The 14970-nt window shown below is 39.9% G+C and overlaps 1 protein-coding gene across 6 annotated transcripts in view; it reads right to left on the reverse strand.

The window, feature by feature from the left end:
* Positions 1 to 13095, reverse strand: part of KASH5 (KASH domain containing 5) — a 25109-nt gene extending 12014 nt beyond the window's left edge. For 2 of the 6 annotated variants that reach the window (XM_028752022.2, XM_077917111.1), the window contains exons 1-11: positions 12549 to 13095; positions 10869 to 11038; positions 10239 to 10355; positions 9203 to 9383; positions 6638 to 6799; positions 6100 to 6217; positions 5646 to 5696; positions 4811 to 4888; positions 4641 to 4697; positions 3766 to 3825; positions 2269 to 2333 (exon numbers count right to left, since the gene is read on the reverse strand). In XM_028752022.2, coding sequence (XP_028607855.2) covers positions 2269 to 2333; positions 3766 to 3825; positions 4641 to 4697; positions 4811 to 4888; positions 5646 to 5696; positions 6100 to 6217; positions 6638 to 6799; positions 9203 to 9383; positions 10239 to 10355; positions 10869 to 10944 — 965 coding nt within the window. In that variant the 5' untranslated portion in view covers positions 10945 to 11038; positions 12549 to 13095. Of the gene's footprint in view, positions 1 to 2268; positions 2334 to 3765; positions 3826 to 4640; positions 4698 to 4810; positions 4889 to 5645; positions 5697 to 6099; positions 6218 to 6637; positions 6800 to 9202; positions 9384 to 10238; positions 10356 to 10868; positions 11039 to 12171; positions 12502 to 12548 lie in introns of those variants that run through there. The other 4 variants (XM_028752020.2, XM_028752016.2, XM_028752017.2 and 1 more) reach the window with 3 other exon arrangements.
* Positions 13096 to 14970: the final 1875 nt, after the last annotated feature.

Here is a 14970-nt window from a genome sequence, read left to right on the forward strand (position 1 = left end):
ATGGGAGTTTACATGAACCTCCTTGGCTACTTAACCGAGGATCAACAACTTACCTTGTAATTAACAAAGCAAAATTAACAATAAACATTAACATAAAAATAACAACATAAAAATTAACAACGCTATTAGTACTCTTCTACACTAGAATTTCCTCTGGAATTTTCATGCTTTGCTCACTTACAATTTATGGGTCATCTGCATGATGTTATCAAATCATTGTCCTCCTGGGTTCTCCCTATGGTGATTCTGTCTTTTGTTCAGACTATACTAGCACAATCTCCACAGGGGTAGATCACCTTAGTACTATTCTTCTGTATTTTTCAAAAGCTGTACAGTGATATACCAGGTGGGTGTACCTATCATCATGTATCTATTCTTTCACACACCTTCACTATTACCCTTTCCGGTCAGTGCTACTTTAATAGCATGCTTATTTTTAATTACTCTTTTAATTCACACTAAAACACCTTTTCAACTATAGTTTGAAAAATATTATTAAAATATTTCTCCAGGACTGCTTGGTGTGTTTTAGTACAATTATTTTTAATGAATCTATAAAAACACATGCAGCCTTTCTGGTTGGAATCATTTCTTAATTGGTTAATTTGTGCCAAAACAGTTTTTTAGCTTAGCCTTCCTTTTTTTATATAAAAAAAAGTTGTTATAATCCCACAATAGCACTGAAATAAAAACAAAACAAAACACTTTTTCCATTTACTATTGCAGCAGGAGATATGAGGTTTTATCAGTCAGTTATGAAAGATGGTAAGCTTGGATGCAACCCATTTTGTTTTTAAAAGACTTTCTGTTTGTATCTGTCAAAGACTGTTTAGGTCTGGATAACATTAGGATAGCGAGGTAGATTAGATCACCTTAATATATATTTTTCCAGCTCTGATTTTAAAAATCAAAATGACTCCTTTAATAGAAGTGCAAACCCCTGTCTCACTAAAGTGCAAAGCAAAATTATCCATGTTCGTAACACACAGAGACCTGACCTCAGTGTCTCCCTAGCAAGTCAGAACAAATTATTTCAGATTCTTAGTGCAAGTCACAAAGAACTGGGTCACAGAACATGATGTGCGTGCGTAAGAGAGAGAGATGGACAGGTCTCGGAGAGGACAAAACTAATTTCTCTTGAGACAGCAAATTAAGCTGCATCTGTTCCATTTCTTGAGCACTCCCAAGGTACAACTACCTGGGACCAAATAAATCATTCCCTAAGCATTCCAGCTCCCTGCTCAGCTGCTTTGTGGACTTGTTAAGTCTTTTTAAAAAAGAAGAAGAACAGAATGAGAGCAATAAGGATGATATGAACAACCTCATTTAGTCTTGGACAGATCATGCAACTATGAACTGTCCCCTCTGAGGAAAAAGCTGTCTGCTTTCACTGTCTGAATATCTGCCTCCAGGGGGCACTCAATTTTAACAGATTTACCAGAGCTTAATATTACACTACAGTGGTACCTCGGGTTACATACGCTTCAGGTTACATACGCTTCAGGTTACACACTCTGCTAACCTAGAAATAGTGCTTCAGGTTAAGAACTTTGCTTCAGGATAGAAATCGGGCTCCGGCGGCACAGCGGCAGCAGGAGGCCCCATTAGCTAAAGTGGTGCTTCAGGTTAAGAACAGTTTCACGTTAAGTACGGACCTCCGTAAGTTAACCTGAGGTACCACTGTACTGAAAAAGTATTGAAAAATTACTATTAATAATATAAATAACAATTTTATTCATGCATTTAGTTAAAATTTGTATCCTGAACCATCACTAAACCTCAGGGTGAAGTACCACAATTAAAAACTAGCACTTCCAAATACAAGGGAATTAAACAATATATGCTAAAACCCCATATGCTTCAGAAGCTTAATTTTATGCAATTAAAATTAAATGAAAAGGTCTTGCTAACAATCCTCAAAACATAATAGCTTACTTAGGGGTATATTTTGAGAATATGATTCATACAGAATTCAAGCTAATCATAAACGGAGCATTTTGACAATTGCCAGTTAAAAGAATGAAATAATTAAATCATTTTGAAGTTGCTTTTGGGATATATATATTTTTTGGAAAATTCAAAAGCATTTCACTGTCCCGAAAGGATAATTCTTAATTTAACACAATAATGATTTTACAGGCAACTGTAACAAAAATCATAGAGCTATCCCTTGCTGGACACCACACCTTCCTTTATACTAGATACATCTTGGGCTTGCTGTATCCTAACCAGCCCCCAAAACACCTAGCTTATTCTGGCAACACTTACACATATTGGTCCTGATAGGATTGGGACAGATGTTCTTGAAGTCTGCTAACCTCCAGTTTCAGTTCCTAATGGAGATCACAAAGAGAACCTGATGCACAAGTATGGTAGCTACTATACTAGCACAAAGTAAAGTGGGGAAGTCTGTATGGGTCTACCTTGCAAGGTCCTGTGTTCAATTCTATAAACTTTTCAATGTTTCTTTTTTAAATGTTTATTGAATTTTCAGTTTAACATTTCAAAATAAACAATTTACATAATACCATTTAATCAGTGGCTTCCCTCCTTCCCCTTCCATGCTTCATTTTGTTTGCCTATTATACCTGCATATTTTACTATAACCATTTTAGTCAGTTCTCCAATCGTACAATACTCGAATATTAGCTAACCTGTTGAATTTATCTTAATGCTGCCAGCGTTTTCGACTGTGTGCAATTATTTTCCATATACTCAACAAAAGATTTCCACTCCTCTTCTTGCTCTCTTATTCTATATGTTAGACCTGCTAGTTCCACAAATTCTATCATCTTAAATTGCCAGTGTTCCTTACAAGGGACCTCCCTCACTTTCCATTTTTGGGTTAATAATACATGAGCTGCTGTTGCAGCATACATAATTTTTTCTGACACCTGGAAACTTCTATTTGAACTATTCCTAACAAGAATGCCTTTGATCTTTTTGGGAAAGTTGTTTTAAACGTTTTTTTCATCTCATTGTAAATCATTTCCCAATACTCTTTAACCTTTTTACATGCCCACCACACATTTCCAACACGAATCTGATTCTACTTTATACATCTTAGCCAACCTACTCAGAGTTAGATACCATCTATGGATCATTTTCATGTGATTCTCTTTCAATGTATAGCATATAGTAAATTTCAAACCATATCTTTTTTCCATTCTTTGAGGCAACTTAAATTATTAACAATCAGGATCATTTAGAATAATTTTAGGAAGTACAGTGGTACCTTGGTTCCCGAAGGGCTTAGTTGCCGAACAAATCGGCTCCCAAATGCCACAAACCCAGAAGTGTTCCAATTTGCAAATGTTTTTTGGAAGCCAAACATCCAACACGGCTTCTGCTTGAGTGCAGGAAGCTCTTGCAGCCATTGGAAGCTGCGCCTTGGTTTTCAAATGGATTCAGGAGTCTGTTTGACGAATGAAGTTTGAGAACCAAGGTACCACTGTATATTAATTTTGATTGATGAAATTTAACCTAGTAGGGAAAGCGTCATCCTTTACCATATTGCCAACTCTTTTTAAATCTCCTTCCACAGTTTAATATAATTATCTTGAAATAAGTTGAGATTTCTCATGGTCAGCCAAATCCCCAAATTTCTCGACTGCTCATCCATGTTTTTGACTAACATCTTGGTCTTTTCTGTGTCTATTTTAAAAACCCGCCACTTCTCCAAAACATTTAATTTGCTCTAATGCCCTGGGAACACTTATGTTCAGTTTCATATATATATCTAGATTCCTCCTAGTCCCACATTACCTGTACTACCATTCTGTATTCATTCAAGGTGACTGTTAGTTCTTCAGCGTGTTTTGTTTTCTGTAAACGCAAAACATAATCAAACATAATAAAAACCAAACAAACAAAAAAGTAACTCAACCTCATCTCAAAACAAACCATAATCTTACAGAACCTCTGTCACCAAACTAATTTTTCAAAATATGGATGGTTTCTTTTCCGAACCAAGTTATGTCTAGCGATGAGGTTGCAGTGACACCTAGTGATCCCTGAATACAGAGGCAAGCCAAAGCTGTAAAAAATGTCAGAGGAAGGATGCATATAATACTTCAAAGATTATCAAGTCATACAAATAAGACCATAATGTTTAATCAATTATAACTTTAAAACTATTGTTTTTACCCGTGTGGAACTATAATCAACCAAATAAAAGTTGTGCAACTAATCACAATTAATCAACTAAGATTTGTTTAATTAGGTAGCAATGTAATATACAAACTAGCAACTTATCATGATGTCATGTACTCATTCAGATAGCTTCTTTCCCAATGGAAATAGAGGGGAAATGTCTTCATGACACAGGTGGATGCTGCAAATGACTCCCTGTTCATACCACTGGAAACTACTACTCAGTTCATGGACTCACCAGTGTACAAAATTGTTCAATGGGTAACCTGTAATTAAACCCAGTGTGTTGACAGGATAGCAAAAACTCTTTTCTTCCATGCAAAGAGGTGTACAACTTGAAAATTCACCACATTACGAACAAAATGTCGTGCTACTATCACCTACAGTATCACTGAACCCAGGAAAACAGATACTCCCAGACGCTCACCTCCATCATAGCACCTTAATTTCAGACTTCCAATTTGTCATTTTTCCTATATATACCTCACCTCATTTAGGGCAGCATCTTTGCAGGAGATAAGGTTTTCATATTCAGAGATCTGAGACTGCAAGAAGAAAGCAGAATACAAATAGATGCCCTCAAGTTATAGTCACAAATCCATACTACAAAAACAGCAGTCATCTGACAAACTAGTTGAACATGGATATTTTTAAGTACCTTCATTTTAGCCTTCTTTGTAAACAGGTCTTTGATTTTACATTTTGAGCTTTCTTTCTCCAGAAGCAGTTTCTTGTTCTAGAAGACAAATGCAACAGACTTTTAACATTACTATCTCCCATGTGCTGAATCAGTTTGCTATTACACAGCCTCTGGTTTTTTTTTAGATTAATAAGGAAGATATCCATTCTGAAGGGATCTCATGGTGTGTGTATATGTGTGATGATTTCCTGCAGGAGGATATGTAGTTTCTTGTATGGAATTTCATTATGCATGCAGTGACTTGTATGTAATGGATGCTTATTCTCCATTGTGCGGTTGACAGCTGAGATTTCACCTGTATTGTAATGCCACAAGTGCAAACAGCAGCAGCCTGCACTCAACCACATGCCTCATTTTCTTACATTTGTGTTATCCTACAGCTGACATAAGGGACACGGGTGGCGCTGTGGGTAAAACCTCAGTGCCTAGGACTTGCTGATCATAAAGTCGGCGGTTCGAATCCCCCCGGCGGGGTGAGCTCGCGTTCAGTCCCAGCTCCTGTCAACCTAGCAGTTCGAAAGCACCCCTAGGTGCAAGTAGATAAATAGGGACCGCTTTATAGCGGGAAGGTAAACGGCATTTCCGTGTGCGGCGCTGGTGCTGGCTCGCCAGATGCCGCTTCGTCACGCTGGCTACGTGACCCGGAAGTGTCTTCGGACAGCGCCGGCTCATGGTCTCTTGAGCGAGATGAGCGCGCAACCCTAGAGTCGGTCACGACTGGCCGGTACGGGCAGGGGTACCTTTACCTTACAGCTGACATGGCTTTTTTAAAGTCCCCATTGCCCCTGCTCACCATCTCCTGCACTTTATCCAATTGAACAGAAAGGAACTGCTGCTCTTTTACCTAAAGTTTGGAAGGGAATGTTACAATTTGATTAGCCTGTATGAGGATCCAGAATTCCAATATAACATTTTCCAGCAAAAGGATAATCTGAAGTGGTTTGTGAAAGCGTCTTGTGCAGATATATTATCCAAACAGGCATAAACAGTAGTTTCTAAAAAGCCAGCTGTCACAAGTTCATCTAACAAGCTTTATAGAATTATCCACATGCACAACACATTTGCATGTGTATTCAACTACATTAACTCCTTTCTTCTCTGTTTCAGAAGAACTGGCTGAGATAAAAACCCAAACTCTCCAACCCAAAATCCAAAATGTCATTTGAATAACTCAAAAAAATTGAGACAACAGTGTGTAAGCTTTACAAAACAGAAAAGTTTACCAGAAACTAAACTGAAGCACCTACCAGCTGTCGGGCTTGTGTGTGCAATTTACTATTTTCTTCTTCCAGACTTTTTGAGAAAACCTTCAGATCCTCTAATTCATTTGCCATGACCCTAGCTTGTTCCAAGGCTGGCTGGGTGCTGTAATAAAGAAGGGTGGTTGTTTAGTTATAATGATCTGAATTCTACCTCCAAACTTCACTATCATCAAGCTATGTGAGAAAGATCCAAGAACTGGAGACGAAACAGGGGGTTGAAAAGTAAAAGAAAAGCTTAATCCAAACCCAAACATAAGTTGAGTAGGTAGCACTGTACTCAGAAGGGAAGGAAATAGGGAATGGTATTGAAGGTAAGGAAATACATGCACATCAGAGGGTACAGTGTCAGATTACAATAACTCCTTTCAGCACAACCAATGGCCCCTCAATGTTCCATAGATTCAACGAAGCTCTTGCCCCACTTCCTACAGCCCTGTCTTCATTACTGACTAAATCTTCTACTATTTGCCTTCTTGTATTAGTCATGATTAATGATACCAGGTCAAGCACTTCCAACATTTACCCTTTCAGCTTCCCCTTCAGGTCACAGATCTCCTCAGAGAGTCTTGAGTTGAGCTCTTCTGCAGCCTCAATAGTCTTTTGCAGCTTGGTGTTCTGCACTGCTAGCTGCTTGTTGCCATGTTGCAGATCTTGGATGCTGTTTGTTAGGTCTACAGCATCTTCCCTTTTGGAAAAAAGCAGGTGGGAAAATAAGCCAGAATTATATTTTCCCTTTGTTTACATCATGGATAAATTTACATCAAATCCTGTTTTTCCTTCCTCTGCAGGTGATCAGAAGAAGGTGGATAGCCTTCACCAAGACTGTTCTTTAAAGAGGAAGAAAGAAAATAATCCAAAGTAAAAAACGTTTTGCATATCTATTTATATTAGGCCTCACAGAACTCTTGGAAGGCAGGAAAGATAAAATTATTATACAGTGGTACCTCAGGTTAAGTACTTAATTCGTTCCGGAGGTCTGTTCTTAACCTGAAACTGTTCTTAACCTGAAGCACCACTTTAGCTAATGGGGCCTCCCGCTGCCTCCGCCCCGCGGCCACACGATTTCTGTTCTCATCCTGAAGCAAAGTTCTTAACCTGAAACACTATTTCTGGGTTAGCGGAGTCTGTAACCTGAAGCGTATGTAACCCAAGGTACCACTGTATTAGTGAAGCTGGAGATTAATCTGAAAAGCACAACATGTACAGCAACATTCCCTAAACCTGTGTCTCCCCAAAATACAACTCCATTCAGCTTCAACCAGCATTGCTAGTGGTCAGGGATGATGGGAATTGTAGACAAAAATATTTGGGAAGTCACCACCAGGGCAAGGCTGATGTAGAGTCTCAATTTGTTTAAATGTTACTATTATGCTTTCTTAAAAGTTGAGAAAGTCACAGATTCATGTATCTTCTCCATCCTCCATGCATGCATGCATGCAAGCAAGCAAGCAAGCAAGCAAGCAAGCAAGCAAGCACCATTAGAGTTCAAGCACAAATTCCAGCCAGGCAAAAATACATTGGGCGGGAGAGGAGCATGGCTCCAGAAGGTGTATGGCCTGGGGAGAGTTCTTTTTTTTTTTTTTTTTTTTTTTTTTTTTTTTTTGCTTTATTTACGAAGAAATACACAGTTTACATATTACAGACATATACATATACGTATACAAATACATGTTACAAACATATACATATACAAATAAAGAAAAAAGAAAAAGAAAAACAGAAACAAAAAATAGAAGAAACAAACAAGACATATACAGTTACGAATAACAAAAACTTCAGTCCAGCTTAGTCTTGGAATTATCAATTCTTATATTATTTCTACAGTATTTCTAAAACAGTCTACTTCGATGATATTAATTATCGTCTACTGATAAATTATTTATTCCCTGGATCGACTCAAAATAAATTAAAAATTTGTTCCATTCATCTTTATGTTTAACTGTATTGTTTGGACTTATTTTCCGTGTTAATCTCGCTAATTCAATATATTGATATAGCCTTATTTGCCAATCTCCGATTGTGGGTAGGTCCGGGGTTTTCCATTTTTGGGCGATTTGGATTCTTGCCGCGGCCATAGCATACTGAACAAAGGTTTGATCTATTCTCTTTATTTCTTTTCCAATCATGCCTAACAGAAACAGCTCGGGATTCTTGGGAAAATTATACTTCAAAATTTTTTTCAGTTCCTCGTAGATTTGTGTCCAGAATTCCTTCACTATTTCGCAAGTCCACCAAGTATGAAAAAAAGTCCCGACCTTGTCCCTGCATCTCCAACATATATTATCCACACTTTTATACATCTTTGCTAGCTTTGCCGGAGTTAAATACCAGCGATATGCCATTTTCTCTAGGTTTTCACGAAGGGCTACACAGGCTGTGAATTTTACACCTTTCATCCAGAGTGTCTGCCACTTATTATACTCTATATTATAACCAAGATCTTTTTCCCATTTTAACATCGCTCCCTTCACCAGATCTTCTTTGGTGTCCCACTCTAATAATTGTTTATACATTTTCGACAGGATTTTGTCATTGCTTTCCAGAATTTCTACCTGATACCTTGATTTTTTCTCACTCATCCCCACTCTCTTATGTTCCCCCCATAAGGCATTGATCTGGTGAAAACGTAACCATTCTTTTATTTTATTTTTCAATTCCTCATAGGGCTTCAACTTCCATCCTTCCTCAGTCTTCACCAGAAGGTCCTCATATGTGTATCTTTCCTCATTCATATTAATTTTCTTTATTTCAGTTATTTCCGTTGGGGAGAGCCACCATGGAATACCTCTTTCAATCAGATTTCTATACCTCTTCCACACTTCTAGTAGTGGGCCTCTAATTATATGACTGGAAAAGCCTCTGTGAGTCTCCGGCCTGGGGAGAGTTCTGAGGGCCAGATAAGGAGGCCTGCATCTGGCACCCAGGCCTGAGGTTTTCCATCCCTACTCTAACTACTCATCATCTTAAAAGAAAATTCACCATGCCTCAGGTTCCCTTAGAATACTAACAATACAGACATCTCTCAGGGAATTTAATATTGAAACCAAGGCCATGTGTAAGGCAATATCTGACTACTACAATTACTAACCCCTCTTGTCGACAGTCTGAGATCCAATCTTTCATAACTGCACAGAAGGTAGAAAAATCAACAGCAATCCCTCTCTCTTGAGGGTCCAACCTCTTATATAGAGACCGAAACCTCCAGTCTTCACAGTTCTGCCCTGTCATCTCCTGCAAGTATTCAATGATTCGGAAGACAGACACCTCTCCTATAACCAGAATACAGGTAGACAGAATTACACAGGTAGGTAAAAAACTCAAATATAAAAATTGCATAGAACAATAAATCTGGATTTAGTTGTCTCTGCTATCTACCAATGCAAGCTATTATGATACGTTTTATATGTCTTTGTTTCTCCAGTTTAGAAAAAAATGAGGCATTTGTAACTGATAAAATCGTCAGTCATAAATATATGAACTGTATATATAAACTACACATATCTGTATTGTTTTAAAATACCCCAGAGCAGTAGCTCACAAAGCAATTTTGCTTGGTGTGAAAAGTAATGTGAATTTATATTTAATTTTTAATCCATTGGCTTCTAGTCTCCATGATTAAAGAAAATGAGTGATGTATCAGGAACCAACTTTCAAGAAAAATAGGATTTTTAAAGGAATAGTAGCTTTGTACCACTGCTTCCCTTTCCCACCCACTTCCTTCTTATTATTACCTTTTTCTTGTCTTTTCTTCTCTTTCTATTATACCTTAAGTAAAATAAATTTATGTAACTTTGAAGTACTGGGAAGGGTCCTGGATAATGTCTATCAATGAATTATTTTTATTTATTTTTTGCACATCCTAGTCAATAAAACTTTGTCTAAGAAGAAGAAAGTATTCCATCTTTCTGCTAGGACTTATTGTCATTAAAGTTGACCTGGAATTGTGTACTTCTTCAATACAGTCATGTTAGGTTCACTGACAAAATGACATATAGCCAAGAGTCTATAATATATAACCTGATGCTAAACTATTCTGAAAGGTATTTGCACATCTTAACAAAAAACTGATCTCCCAGCAGTTTTGAAGACTGATAGTTTTCAACTGATATTAAAAAACTTTCTACCTGTTTGTTCTGGATCACAGGCCTTGAATGTGCATTTCAGAACATGTTCTTCAGAGCACTGGCCTGCATTCAGGATGATATTCTTGCTGCTGACGCCAATGCTGTCCTGTGGCATTGCTAAGGAACATTAGGAAGTAATATTTATATAAATGATATTTTTTTCCTAAGCCTAGATTATCTGCAGACCAGGTCAACCTTCTGGGGCTGTTATGAAATGTATTTACAATCCCATTACTGAGGTGAGGGCATCTCAATCTGCTTGATAAAACCTTGGTAAATCAGCTGGGGGGGGAACTATGGTGGAAATCATATGAACTGCATGCATCTTGATTTGTCTGCAGGGAGATTTATTATGTTACCTCAAAGCAAGTGTTAATTCAAACTTTCCAGTGCATTTCCCCATCACTTTCCTTTTCATTAAAAGTTTGATCTTTTGGGGAAGCAGGTTTGTTCCTCCTTATTAATTATAACTGTGTGACCTGAATTTGCTGATATGTGACTGAATCCCAACCAAAAATGGCAACAGTCTGGAAGCGCCCTGAGGAAGGGGAAATGGTTCTAGGAGCAGATGTTTCTGACGCAGTTACAATACTGTTACATGACTGGCAGCTAGGAATGACCAATGCCTACTTTCTCTCGACAAGAATGCAGTTAACTGTCCAACTGCTTCATTTTCAAGTGACTTGTAATAAATATCCTCCATCATCACACACAGGTAAGTTCCTCGACAATCAGAACTTGGTTCCACAGATGCGTTCTTATCCAGGAAAAATAGATTATAAGGTCACTTCTGTGTGTACCTGCAACAAGCAAAACAAGAACATAATTCCAGTATCTGTGAAGCAAAAAAGCTACTTGGGTAATTAATTATTTGCCAGGCTTTGTGAAAGTAGCAAAATGCCTAGGTGAATTACCTCAAATTAAACTCATTTGGACTGCACCAAATGCACAACTTCATCTGTTCGAAGCACATCAGTCTCATAAGACTTTAAGGCTACGTAACACTATACCCACTTATCTGGGAGTAAGCTTCCTCAACCTCAGTAGTACTTACTTCTGAGTAGACATATATAGGACTGCTGTGTGAAAGTTAAACCTGGCTTAAACATTTCATTAAGAAATACAATGATAAAAAAGGAGTTACTTTCATATCTCTTTGTGTGGCAGTAGCATGGATGTAATGTAGTTGACTAATTTGGAAGGTTTTCTTTGCTAACATCAGAATTATATTAGAAAACAGTATTTTCTCTCCTACAGGGCATTCTGTGCTGTGTGCGCACAACAGGCACAGGTTTTCAGCTATATCATAGTGTCATGGACCTTGGATTGACTATATGATTTGCCATTTCACATATGTGGAGTGACCCCCAAATTTAGGTTTATTTAAATCAAAATAATGTATAATTAGTTTGAGATCCCTCCCTATGGTGTGGTTTTAGTTGGAACAAATTGGGGAGTCCAGCCTACTGTGAATGGCATCCATGGGGTTGGCACATCTATCTTTCTTTTTCTCAATTCAGAAAGAAGCTGTTTTTTGGGGTGAAGGGATGCATTATTGCATGAGAAACAAGACAGGATAGATATGGATTGCGTATTTACTGCTTCACAAACCAGCGGTGGGAGGGCATTGGATGCAGAATTAACAAGTGTAGGCAGCCACAGTATTTAACCCAAAGTAAGTTTATTTGGTAAAAGAGTATGTATTAATAGCTGTGGAAGGCCCGGTGGCATTTGAAAGGGGGGTAATTAGGCTTTTTATTGATTTATTGTGGGTGGCGGTAGGGGTCTGAGGCAGGGGAGGAGGAAAGCTGTCTTTGAGCCGCAATCCTGAGCCGAAAGTTTGGCTTTGGCTGTTCCGCCTATGAAGGCAGCTCAGTTATCAAGATAAAGGGATAAAGGGCTGGTAGCCATTGTAATATTGGTCGGTACAAACCCCAAGGTCGTTGGACGGAAGAATCTTTTTAACCGTGACTGCTTTTTTAAAGACATTTTCAATGGCAATGGATTTCGGGTTATTTTAAGTGGCCTTAAGCTTTCTTTTCGAACTTGTGCCTGTCGCAACTGGTCTCCTCAGGGAGGAAAATAAATTCAATCAATAATTAAAATTTCAATCAATAAATAGCTCGAGCGTGCTTTGTAGCTTCAAGCCTAGCAGCTTAGCCATTATGGGCCGCCAACAGACGGCTTAAGCGAGGCCGGGTTGCTTTTGCTTCTCGAATTGGCAGCAACGTTAGGAATTGGGAGGCTATAAATCCACGGGAGATTTTTGGAGACCCTCAGCCACGTCACGGGTTAAGTCTAAATGTTCACCTGAGAGAGAGAGGCGTTATCGTGGCCTTTTATCAACTGAAACGGGGCAGATTTGTACAGAAAGGAATCTACCGTCGGGGTGGGGGGGGGGCGTGCAAGAAGGTCGTTTAGCCGGGACTCTTTTTTTTCGCGCCGCGCAGCTCTCTCAACCAGCCTTTATTCGCGAGGCTGAGGAAGAGCAGCCCCTCACACGAGGGAGAGAAGCCAACCGAGAAGCCGAGGTCGAAGCGTCCGAGCGAGGGAAGGAGACGCGGACGGAGAAATCTTGTCTCAGCGTGAGCCGAAGAACAAGCGGCGATATCCCTCCGCCGCGGCCTCCAGAGAGCGGGAGACGCGGGGAGCCGGACTCGCGCGCCGAGGCGTTGCTATGGGAGACGCAGGGAGAAAGGCGGGAAAACGCGGAAGCGGCGACTCTTGCGCCTGTTCCTTGCGCCCGTCGGTGTTTCCTTAGGAAGGTGGAGAGGCAGGAAGTTCCTCTGTCAAGCCTTCCTCCACCATGGAAAGATGGGCTCGCCTGCTGGCTAGCTCACTCTCCACCAAACTTTTCTAGCCAGCCATGAGCGTAGCGGGGGGGGGGGGGCAGCTGCCTCTCCTTAATCAATACTGTACAAATCTAAGGTTCTGCCCCCACCCATAACAAGTTTCTGGCTACACCTGTGATAGGAATTTTATGGTCTTAGATATCTGGTAATGTTCATAAGTGTACCAACCAAGCACATAGATAGATCAGCACAGGAAGAAGGCCAACCTGGAACCATTTTGATTCCTAAACTGACCAAATGTTTTCTCTGCAAGGTCAAAGTGGGAAACCTCCCCATTGTCTCTTTCCTCACAAATCCTGTCTTAAGGGCACATTTAAGATATGAATAGGGTGTGAGCCTGTGACCTGGCCCAGGAACTAAGTATTTATCACTACAAAAGAATGGCTGGGCTCCCCAGGCAATCCAATCAAGTAACCTGCCAGACAGGTGATAAAGAACAACAGGAGAAAAACAATACAGTGGTGCCCCGCAAGACGAAAAACCCGCTAGACGAAAGGGTTTTCCGTTTTTCGATGCGCTTCGCAAGACGATTTTCCCTATGGGCTTGCTTCGCAAGGCGGAAACGTCTTGCGAGTCTTGGGATTTTTTTCGCTTCCCCCCCCCCTTTTTTCTAAGCCGCTAATAGCCTTTTAGCCGCTAAGCCGCTAATAGCCTTTTAGCCGCTAATAGCCGCTAAGCCACTAAACCGCTAATAGCGCTAAGCCGCTAATAGGGTTGCTTCGCAAGACGAAAAATCCACTAGACGAAGAGACTCGCGGAACGGATTATTTTCATCTTGCGAGGCACCACTGTATTCAAATTTCTGTTTAGACCGCCTTTTCTGTGATGTAGGTGTGATGTATCTGAGGGGTGGTCTTAGGTTACACCCCTTCTGTGATGTATGTATGATGTTTTTGGGGGTGGTCTTGATCTACAGGGTGGCAATTTCAAAAGTATAAGGCCTTGCACGCCATTTTTCTGGGTCCCTCCTCTCTCCTGTGGGTGAGGGGAGCACCCTGTTGCAACAGATCAATAAAGATCAAGCTTACTAGCTGCTTTGCTTCTCAATATTCTCTGGTTGGCCTCTGTTATTCTCTCCTACCAATAGGGAACCTATGTAAGGACTCTATATGGGATCTTGGATACCCCATAAGAGAAAAGGGCGATTTTTGTTTACAACACGCCCATGTAGGTAGCTAGCCCTCTTGTTTTCTGCACCCTCCTCATTGATTTAATTGTCTGAAGAGAACAGTACAATTTACAGTACTGTACAATAAAAAGCACACAAAAAAGCATGCATGCCTTGTGGGATATCTTTGGGAGAAGAAAAGTCTCAGGAGTAAACCCTACACAACATGGACGTAGCCAGGATTTATGTTGGAGGGGGAAGGCTTCATGTTAGGGGGAGCAGAAACTTAGTTAAGTATTTATATTGATTGGGGGTGGGGGGCTTGGCTATGCCCATGCTACACAAATCCAGAGTGGAGTCCCAAAGATAGTTGGGTGGGGCCTTGTATGCCTCTTCCGCAACTCCTGCAGCCAAGCTGGTGCCGAATGTATTGCTCTGCTTTCCTTTGAGGGGGACAGCCCATAAACTCCATACACCACCCAGGCTTGCACCCCTTGCAATGTATATACTATAAGCAAGCCTCCCAAAAGCAACTCCTCAGCTTCCTAGTTCTCTTGCCACTTCCTGCCTAAGCTGAACCATTACCCTAAAAGTGGTACGGAAGATGGGATTTTCAGAATGCAGATGTTCTTTTTAGCTATAAATATTTAACAGTTCCCCCTGTTGAATAAATTTCTTCCGTGTAAAGAATAAGAGACTTTGGTAATTAAGCAGTGTAGAAATAGCTTAAATAAATAAATCTGCATTGCGAACAAAGCAACATTTGCACAGC

Source organism: Podarcis muralis, chromosome 13, assembly GCF_964188315.1.
Source record: "Podarcis muralis chromosome 13, rPodMur119.hap1.1, whole genome shotgun sequence".
NCBI lineage: Eukaryota > Metazoa > Chordata > Lepidosauria > Squamata > Lacertidae > Podarcis > Podarcis muralis.